At 42.6% G+C, this 10,643-nt stretch overlaps 1 protein-coding gene across 2 annotated transcripts; it reads left to right on the forward strand.

Annotated features, from left to right (window-relative positions):
• Nucleotides 1-2,790: 2,790 nt before the first annotated feature.
• Nucleotides 2,791-8,550, forward strand: LOC131106949 (uncharacterized). 2 transcript variants are annotated; one of them, XM_058056514.2, is made up of 21 exons: nt 2,794-3,786; nt 3,851-3,921; nt 3,995-4,090; nt 4,163-4,287; nt 4,778-4,921; nt 4,983-5,051; nt 5,118-5,282; nt 5,349-5,445; nt 5,511-5,728; nt 5,815-5,971; nt 6,074-6,282; nt 6,345-6,462; nt 6,671-6,870; nt 6,939-7,053; nt 7,201-7,370; nt 7,432-7,526; nt 7,590-7,720; nt 7,784-7,973; nt 8,042-8,183; nt 8,253-8,379; nt 8,449-8,550. In XM_058056514.2, exons 1-21 carry the CDS (start codon nt 3,731-3,733, stop codon nt 8,529-8,531), a joined length of 2,778 nt encoding a protein of 925 aa, XP_057912497.2. In that variant the 5' UTR covers nt 2,794-3,730; the 3' UTR covers nt 8,532-8,550. The 2 variants fall into 2 exon arrangements, with proteins under 2 accessions (XP_078655104.1, XP_057912497.2); XM_078798978.1 differs by having other exon boundaries at nt 2,791-3,786; nt 4,983-5,282.
• The last annotated feature ends 2,093 nt before the right edge of the window (nt 8,551-10,643 follow it).

The raw sequence follows: 10,643 nt of genomic DNA on the forward strand, positions 1-10,643 counted from the left end.
GCCCGTGATGAACATGTGGTAGCTTTGGTCCTCCTCCCGGACAGTAAAAGTGCCGCTTCAGTGCCTTGAGAAGGTGTGATTTCGCAACAGCCGTGGCCTAAAATCAACCTGAAATCATATAAGCCTGTCTCAGTAAGAATTCAAGAATGAAGCTTTTTTCTGTTTAATGTCACTTTTTGGGGGACTGCATGGTGGGACGCCGTGCACGCGTGGGTTTTTTCCGGGTACTCCGGCTTCCTCCCACATTCCAAAAACATGCTAGGTTAATTGGTGACTCCAAATTGTCCATAGGTATGAATGTGAGTGTGAATGGTTGTTTGTCTATATGTGCCCTGTGATTGGCTGGCGACCAATCCAGTGTGTACCTCGCCTCTCGCCTGAAGACAGCTGGGATGGGCTCCAGCACACCCGCAACCCTTGTGGGGATAAGCAGTAGAAAATTAATGAATGAATTTCACTTTTTGGGATACTTTTTGTACTTCCAGCTATTAGCCTAAACAGCTATGTAGCTGCAAATCCATCCATTTTCTATGCCGCTTATCCTCATTAGGGGGAGAGGCGGGGTACACCCTGGACTGGTCGAATCAAATTGATCTCCGTGGAAAATGTTGTTTTGAGGTACCACAGAATGAAACAATATTTCCTTTCAAAATGTTTTTGTCATCGTTGACGTTTTTGGTTGTTGCTAAGGACAAAAAGGGTCAGCAGGTCTTACTGCGTGACCTCTGCAACGACTTGGCTTGTTTGCCAGAAAGTGAGCTGAAAACAGAGCGCCTCTTGTGTAGTCCTTGCCGATGCAAGAGTCAACATTTACCTCCCAGTCTACTCGCGCCTTCTCCTTTATGAGACAGCTGCTTTATGTTTGTTTGCTGTCTTCACTTGACTTTCATGGTTACCATGGTTACGCTGAAGGTGAAGACGCCGCCACGTCAGGGGGCGAGGAAGACGAATATGACTGACACCTCGTTGTGAAGAGGAAAAAAAACCTTGTAAAGATTTCCTGCAATGCGCTACATCGCTACATCCTTTGCATAGGTGGCTTTATGGGACTTTTTTCCACGTTACAGCTTTTTTTTTCGGTTTATATTAATGAACATAAGTAGAAAATATTACTTTCCATCCAATAAGATACTTTAAAGACATAAATCATGCAGCAATTTAGGTTAAAACACTCATATTTAAACTAACAAACTTGCATTTTTCCTGCCATTTTTAGTATTCCAAAATGTGTACCAAAAATAGTTAAAAATGTTCATTTGCATTAACATAACATATACTGTATATCATATATGTAGCTGAAATAGAAGGTAAAAACAAGGGAGTGTACCTTGAACTCCAGTCACCCTCATGAGGGAAGAGACGACTGACTGAAGGTGTGTGATGGATGGTTGTCTCCCAGGAACTATTGGACTTTTAATACTTTGTGTTAAGTCTCTCAGCGTGTAACTGCATATCACAGCATAGAGAGACATTTAAAGCATGAGCCTGGAGCCATGGACAACATTTACTTTCCTTGTGTGTTTTTCATTTTACTGCAAAAGCACTACTTCTGTGTTTTATTTGCATGGTATTGTATCATTACCTTGCAGCCCTGTGAAAAATGGTTTTATTTGGGTTTCACACAGGCTGGGGATTAATGATGCACAAAAAAGGAAGTGCATGCACGACCCTGGGTGACCTCTGCATCTTCTCCACTTTTCCACAAAGATCATGTGAACATGAAATAAAATACACAAAATAAAATTATTAATATAGTTTCATAATTCTAGTAATCGCCATGTAATTAATGATCTTTTAATAAGTTCATAGTCTGTTAATTATAACAAAAGGGGTTGAGCACTATAAACCACGCCCACTAGCACAGCGGCTGGACGCTATTGGACGACGTCACTTCCGCGTTTCTGCCACAATGGCGGACGAGTGTATACAAATATTGGAAACGGCCAACTTTGAATTTAAAAAACAGAATTTTAAACGAGCAGAAGAGCTTTATAACAGGTTCATTTCATTCTGCGCACAGTCCAGGTTGTTGTTTGTTGTCTAAATGTGGTAACGAAGCTAGCTAACAGCAATTGAGGGTAAAACGGTGTCATGTTGTGTTCACAGGGAATGTGAAGCCGCTCATTTGGCCACTGCTTACAACAACCGCGGACAAATAAAGTATTTTCGAGTGGATTTTAATGAAGCAGTAGAAGATTACACCTCGGCAATACAGGCTGACAGCCAGTTTGAAGTGCCATTCTACAACAGAGGACTAATACACTATAGACTCGGTAAGGAAAGGCTCCCATCATCTACATCCGGCCTTCAAACTAACACAATTCACTTTTACTCTCAGCTTTTGACTGTCATACCAAAACGGTGTCAAATGTTGTGTATCATGTGTAATTATCTGTGTTTTCCAGAACATAGTTATCTACCTCCTTTTACAAATATCCATTTTCTTTCAAAATAAAAGAGGTCCGGTTTACTGAATATAGCAGTAAGGTGATGTGTTCTCGAGGACACTAGATGGCGCTGTGTATATAAGAATCAACATCATACGGACGCCTTAAGTTGCCTAGAAAGTGGAAATGCATCTAGTGTGGCATCTTGTCACGTTTTGTTTTAAATGTTTTTCAGGTTTCTTTGACAACGCCATTCAGGACTTCCAACAAGCTTTAAAGCTCAAAGAAGATTTTGAGGATGCTAAAATTGGCCTTGAACGCACTCTTCTAGACCAACAGGACAAAATAAACAGAGGATATTGACGTCTGTTCCTTTGGTAGATAATGACCCATCTGTTTGAGCCTCCAGGAGTGCTTGAGCCTATCCCAGCTGACTCATAGATGGGGTACACCACCATTGACACACTGACAATTTCTCTACAATGAACCAAACATGCTGGTATAATTAATTTACACGTTGCTCATATGTTAACACCAAAAAAATATAACAAAAGAGAAAAATATCGGTGCTATACATGAGTGGTTCTCAACTGGTTTGGCTGTGGGATCCGCCCACACCCCTCAATGACAACTGGTGTGTATCTTATATGTTAAGGGACTGTTTTCAACACAATACGAGCTGCATGGCGTGCTATTCTCCAACAGATCTCTGCAACTGTGTGTCGGATGGACAGCTTGATGTCCTTCCTCCCACCCAGAAACATGGTATGCACCCCGCAGTGGCGTATAGCAAACCAATCAAATGTAAGGTGCATTCACAGACATTGGCTCATTACATTATTATTTTCTTCCCCAGTCAAAAACCTGCAACCCACTGTTGGGTCCTGACATACCAGATGAGAACCACTGTTGTACACAAAATAAAGTAAAATGACATTTGCTGCACTTACAAAAATGATGGAATCATTTGTCAAAATTAATTTGAACAGAAAAAGTAGTAGCTAAATAAATCATACAAAAGGTGGAAAAGAAATGTAAGGCCTTTCACCACATAGTTAATTTGCATACATGAATGACGATAATAGATTTTGACTTTTGAATTTGAACGCCGCATCGAAACAGTGTAAAGTGTGGGTTGATTAGTGATCCCATTCACCTGTGTGTTGTAATTGAGAGCCATTAAAACAGGTGGCAAGGCCTGAAGAAAGCAGTCAGCCCCTTCTACACTTCAGAGTTGGTGGGGGTGTGCGCTGGTCTTGTAGTGCCAATCTCTGCAAGTGGTTGGAGTCCTGTGACTGGTTCCTTTTTTTTGTTGTTGTTGTTGTTGTTGTTGTTGTTCTTCTATGTGGTTGTATGGTTGTACTCCCACTAACTGCAATATGAGGAGTCTTGGGAACATGTGAGTATATTGATGTATATATTGAAGTATCATGTGTTTCCTGTCTAACTTACCTGTATTTCAGTTTGATATGGAGCCTGCTTGCTGTGATTTGTAATGGAGCAAGGCCTAATATGAGAGGCAGAACAGACTCGCGTAAGCCATTTTTCAGGGTTTTGGGGGGGGTGTGTATTTTGGTTCACATTTGATCAATGACTGTCTTTTGCAGGCAGAGGATTAACATCTGAGTGTTTTGGTAACTTGATGAGGCTAACACTGGATGAGGCCCTTGCTGTGGGGAACCAACTTGAAGTGGAGGCCATCAGTGAGTTAATTGAACAAAGTAGTTCTCAGGCAGTGGCTTGCGACTTATGTAAAAAAATATATATATTTCCAGATGGCAGCCAACACATTGTGCTAACACCCACCTTGGCTGCTCAGTGTGGCTACAGCATGGAGTCTGACCCATGGGGTAACACCAGGATCTACACCTCTCTGATGGGCTGCTATGTGGACAACAATGTATGTTTTTGATGTTTTATATTCCTGCTTATGTGTGAAACCAAAAGACTCAGTAATTACCTTTTACAGTAGCATTTTGAACATATCCTTCATATGGTGTAATGATTTCCTTGAGTTACATTTGGTCTACTATTCTTGGGCTGTTCATTCTTGGATTGTGTCCCAAATCTGGCCTGTGAATGCTTAAACTTGGGAATTTTCTTGTGCAAAATTGACAATCTTTGGCTAGCAAATGTTAACTGCAAAGAATCTTGAGTAACTTGGCAACAGGACATTGCAACCTGCTATTGTGTCTTTTGAAGGCTGTCATTAAATTTTTAAGATGCCATTATGTAGTGCACAAAAAGCTGGATGTCAGACACTCAACTGAGCCGTGAAAGATTAATCTCAGTAATAACTTATAGCACACTAAGCACTATTCACAAGGTCTCCCTCAGCCATGCATCAAGTGCTGTAAAGCCTATAAAGTAACTAGTATGCCCTCTTGCAGGATGACACAACCTTTAATGTTGGCCTCAGGCTTCAAATGTACAGCCAGAATCTGCCAGACGTGGTTTCTCATGATGTGATGCAGACCTGCCGCTACGCCCGCTGGGCCTCCAGAGAGATTCTTTGTGACAGAAACTACATGGAAGTATGTAGCTTTTGTACATTTGTGTACTTTTAAGAGGTCACACCAAGTCTGTATTCTTTAGGTGTCGCACTACATGGCTGCTCCTGCTCAAGGTACCAAGGGTGATGAGTACTCCAAGAATGTCCCCACTGTATGTGGATTGAGACTCAATTGTTATGTTGTGTACTTGATGAAATTAAAACAAATTTCTCTTCAGGCTCATGGTGTAGAAAATGGAATCTGGAAAATGACGTTCTACACCCCCGAGCCAGTGGTTATGATGACTGGTGAGGCCCAACATGCGGGATACAGCGCCATGGCAACCACCAACCGCCTGGTTGTGCGAAGTCCATACAATACAGCCGAAACTTACTCCGAGGATGTAAGTGGCACACTAAATACTAAATCATCCATTCGCCTGCCCTTTTTATAATGATGCTAATTTAAGGTGGCTGGAGTCCCCATGGAGGTCCTCAAGGTTAGCACCTACCACAAGACGCCGCAAGGTTTAACTGTAGAGAACATGGCAGTGGCTTGTCCCACAGGTGCGTTTCTTCAAGCATAGCATGTTTCCTCAGCTGCAGCTCACTCCATTTTATTCTTTCGACAGGTGGCGTCCTCTTCACAGATGATATGATCTCCTGGCACATTCCTCGCCGTGTGACACCCCTTCTGGACGGCGGCTTTAAGATCCTAGAAATGCACATGGGAATCAACGGACAGCGGCTGGATCGACCTCAGATGGCGGCACGGGGGTACACACTATCCACGACGGATTTTCACATTGTGGTAGAGATCCCCGTGGGTTGTCCTAGTGGCTACAACAAGGTTTGGACCACGCTGCATCTGATATGCAGGACTTGCTGTTTATGTCCATTTTCATGACTTATTTAAAAGTGTATACATAATTGCAGAGCCATGCCCCAGATTACCAGTACCACGTTACCTACACTGTGGAGCCCATGCTTGAAGTCCTGTGGCGGTCAGACAAGACCCAAGAAGATACCAGATACAAGATTTTGTTCCCCATCACCACACCCCTGATGCCCAGACTGCCCCAAGTTGTTGACTGTAAGTGCACCAGGTTTAATGCCACACAGCCCTTTGAAGTCGAACAATCTTTTACAGGTTAGAACTTCAAGCTACCAACACTGCTCATTGTGGTTTCTTCAGATAGCAAAGCTGAGGACCGTTTGTTCAGTATCCAAGTGGGGACCTTCCTTGATGATGTGGAGCTCTGGAACATCACCTTCTCTACAGACACCCTCAGTCTTGAAGAGTGTGAAGCGAGAGGCTTTGTTGTACAGGAGACTCGCCATCCTGGTGGCCTAAAGAGCTTCTCTCTGCAAATCCCATTTGATGTCCCTGAAGTTGTTAAACATGTATGTAAAAATACAAAAATCCATATGTATGCGAACATGGCTCATTTTCGACCAATCTGCAGAATCCTGAGCCTCTGGTCACAACCTACACCCTCACTGTGGTCTTTGGGTTTGTGGTCCAACCGGAACAAACGCCGTTTGCTCACCCAGTGGAGTTGCAGGCTTCTCTGCAGGATGTTGGTAAGAACACTACCTCTTTAGTGGGGCCTTGGGATCTGGTGGTTGAACTACATGGTTCCACTAATTTACTTGAATCAGATTTGCCTTTTTTTTTTCTGTAGCAATCTGTTCCATATTGAACATGTACGCATATTTTAATAAGCAATTCATTTAACGTGTTATGGTAAACTGAGATGAAATTGCTAATTCATAATTCTACTCTTCCCAGTTCTCCCTACAATCTCAGGCTCTTGTGACGACAACCTGTTCTATGTCAAAGTCAAATACGGAAATCAAGGCAAGAACTTCCAGACTTTGGTGGGCTATCAGGAGCTCTCACCCGAGCTGGCCCAAACCTTCAAGTTGCAAGAGAATGAGACACACCTCAGCTTTGTGGTGCCCTTCTCTGCCAAACACACAGTGTATGAGGTACATGGGATACTCAAACCTTGATCCAGACCCCCTGGCTACATTCTATAACTTGCCTTTTTTTGCAGTTAATAACATCCAATTCAGTCCGGGCCAGACTTGACATGATGCTTTGGGAACCGAACAACAACTGGCTGCTTGGTGATCTGTACCTGTGCTGCAACTTCCCCTTGAAGACAACTGGTAGGGATGGGATCTTGTTAAAAAAAAAACATGGAAATCTGCTTTGCCACACTTCTTAAAATGATGTTTAGTGCTGACACAACTGATACTACAGTGTAAGACGTAAAAAAAAACAGGACTTGACAAACCTCCCCTCCCTATTGCCAGAGTGCTACCCCAATGGCACCATGACTGCTCTGGCTGTCAAAGTGGAATCTGTTCCCAACCTCACCCCCAACTGGCTGACCCTAAGGGACAAGGCTTGCAAGCCGGTCTTCAGCAACGACCGCTTTGCTTATTTCGTCTTCAGTGTGGATTCCTGTGGCACCACTAGATCGGTAAAGTAAAAGTACCGCCACAAGACGGTGTCATGTGCGCTTAACTACATGTTGTTGACAGTTCTTTGACAACTACATGCTGTACCAAAACGAGATTGGCCTCTATTACAACACCAAAGGTGCCTCCTACACCGCACCGGTTGATCCTGACTATAGGTAAGTCTGCAGTCATCTTAATGGCCATGACATGTTTCTACATTGACGCATTCTTTCCTGTAGGCAAACTATCTCCTGCTACTACATGATCAACGCCACCCAGACTGTTGGATTTGGCCATAAAGCTCGCAGCACTTACCCCGTCGCTGAGATTGGACTGGGGAAACTTTCTGTGCAAATGAGGCTAGCGCAGGGTAAGACTGCATTTTACAGTTGCGTAGTAAAACAGCTTCTAAATGGTCTCCCCCCCTCTTCAGATACATCCTATGACCACTTCTACCAAGCTGAAGACTACCCAGTTGTGAAGTACCTCAGGGAGCCTCTCTACTTTGAGGTGGAGCTGATGGATACTCGTGATCCTAACTTGGCGCTCATCTTGGAGAACTGCTGGGCCACCGCTCATTCAGACAGGACATCTCTACCCAGTTGGGACATCATTGTGGACACGTAAGATCATCTCACTGGCGTTTGATACTATATTAGCGTATATTACTATAAGTTTTGTTTTGATACAGCTGTGGGAACCTCGACGACAGCTATGTTGCACTCTTTCACCCCGTCATGGCTGACACCAGAGTAGACATCCCATCCCACTTTAAACGCTTCTCAGTCAAGATGTTCACCTTTACCAAAGACGATGAGGTTCTCAAAGATGAGGTACAGCCTGTTTCCATTGTGTTAAACACTCAGCCGATATCTGATACTAAACTATTAAATTCTCTTCAGATCTATGTCCACTGTGATGTCGTGGTATGTGACGCAAACAGCCAAGCAGAGGATGCCTGCAGAGGTCAGTGTAAACATCCCAGCCCCCGTAATTCTGCATTGCAAGGGCTCAAAGGACTGAGAAGAGGTGAGTTGCAACAATTCTTGGCTAAAATTAATCTAAACATGCAGTTAATGAAATGTTGGCTTCTTTCAGCACAAAGAAGCACAGACTCTCTCCGGCAAAGGCAAATCTCATCGGGACCAATTGTTCTATTTAACCACCAGTCAAAACTCTGAATAAAAGTCTTAAACTTTCTTTGAACTTTTTTTTTTTTTTGCCCCAAAAAAGGTAGTCCAACATGTGTCACAGTAGTCATGCAGCTACTTGTATCAGAAACGAGTTATGTCACTGGTTTCTATCAACCTTTGAGCAGTCTACTCGACGTCTACAAATCTGAAATGGTATTGCTTCAATGTCAAACTATTTTCATAAATTTATACACTGTTGCATTGGAGCCCTGTAGATGTGAAATAACACCCCTATAGTAACTTTACACTTTGTTTACATCACATTGCGCAGGCTATGGAATGACTGCAGGAACATAAGCAATGGCCGCCAGTTATAGCTTTCAGTAAGTTGACCTATCCTCCAATTTGCTCTAAACTTGAAGCTTTTTGAACAGAGTGGGGAAAGACAAGACAAAAACACCACTTCCACATGCAATGGGAGAACATGTCACCATCATGACTGACATGCCATGACTGTGTTAACACAGTCGTCTAAATAATTGGCAACACAAGTGAGTACTGAGCATGTCCATATTGTACCCAAAATGAGGTGATTCTCTCAATGAACCCTAGCTCCTCGATGCTGGTGGCACTCATGCAGCACTGCCACCACCCTGGTTGGCTATAAGGAAGACGCAGTTGTCTTGCGACTCATGTTGCTAGCTATTTTGACAATCATGACTGCAGTCCAAAGTACACATGTAGAGTATATCCAAGTTTACTTTCTGGAGTATTATACCTAAGATGTGAACTGGCTACTGAAGTATGAGGGATGATTACACCCAAGGCCACAACATCAGTGTACTCACTTTTTTCAGATGCTGTAAGAGCCAGAGAGGTGAGTACAAAGTAATTCCTTAAGCAAACCCTATTCAGGGTTTAGGAGGTTTCCTGGACCTGGAATGAAAAGGGGCTTTGGCAGCATGTTAAAACAGTATATTTTTATTTATTTAGATTCCCATTAGTGTCCGCTCCACAGCTGTTGCTTATCTTCTTGGGCTCCACCATTAAAATGACAAATTATATTGCATAACATTGGAACTAAAAAAAGTGACCTGCAAAAGTTACTGTATCTGCTGGCTGAATTTAAAGTTGAGTTGCTTTCATAATCTTTTGTTTGCAATCAATTTAAGAGCCACATACAAAAATGTAAAAAAAAATTGTGGCAAATATAACCTTGCACTCATTTGTAGATAAAAACATTTTATTCACATGGAGTAACTCAGCCCCATAACTACAGCCTAGCTTCTTTGCTTTGCAGCTGGTCTGTTAGAAGCAAAACAGAAGTTCAAGACAAATTAACGGACATGGACACATTGTTTTTTTTTTTTAAGAGGCTGTACCTGTGGAGCCGGTTTCTTCCAAAGGGTTTTTCCATGTATTTGTACATTTTAAACCTCTTACTGCCTCCACGAGGTACAACAGTGTAAAATGTGAATTCCTGCAGTTTTCCCCTTTAAAAAATCTATGGCAAATCTATACATGGCAGACTGGCGCCCTCTACAGGCGTGATACTCGCGCCCCCAGACGTGGTCAAACGTCCACCATGTGATGTGGATGAAACCAAAGACTATTCCAAGGGGTGGGTGCCTTTGCTTTCAGGTTAACAAGGCAAAAAATGAAACATTTTGAAACATCATATATTGCAGACCAAGAGTCTGAAACATGCTATTTTACTGAGGGAATGAAATGAGGAAATTTTACGTCGGTTTCATTGGTTTAGCCTTGGCCAATTGGGTGACGTGACAGCGCTGTTAATTTGTCAACAAAACTTGGAAAAGACAGTCAAAGCCGCCAGGTGCACAATTTAGAGAGAAAGGGGCCCAAAGATAAAGGTATGGCACTATAGCATCGCTTCATGTACACCAAATTATGGAATGAATATGATGAAATAAGCTAACGCTACTTGGTGGTTATAGGCTAACTGCTGTTCATTTCTATTCCTGAAAGAGTTTTAAGTGTAAATGTGGATTTAAGTCGATTACAATTTAAGGAGAAATTGAGTTTGTGAAATACGCACCTTTTAATAGTTGGCAAAAAGTTAAAGTTGGTTTAGAAGGGGGGGCTGGGAAGTGTACTTGAAGGACATCCATTCAAGCCAGAACCACCACCATAAGATAC

Source organism: Doryrhamphus excisus, linkage group LG19 (genome assembly GCF_037039965.1).
Source record: "Doryrhamphus excisus strain RoL-2023G ecotype Guam linkage group LG19, RoL_Dexc_Guam_v1.1, whole genome shotgun sequence".
NCBI classification, from domain to species: Eukaryota; Metazoa; Chordata; class Actinopteri; order Syngnathiformes; family Syngnathidae; genus Doryrhamphus; species Doryrhamphus excisus.

Bases quoted from the DNA above. Each gene is read 5' to 3' on its own strand.
- LOC131106949 (XM_078798978.1), top strand. From the start codon at position 3,731: ATGTGGTTGTATGGTTGTACTCCCACTAACTGCAATATGAGGAGTCTT. The intron at 5,729-5,814 runs GTTTGGACCACG...ACATAATTGCAG, and splicing joins GTCCTAGTGGCTACAACAAG to AGCCATGCCCCAGATTACCA. The intron at 6,463-6,670 runs GTAAGAACACTA...TACTCTTCCCAG, and splicing joins GGCTTCTCTGCAGGATGTTG to TTCTCCCTACAATCTCAGGC.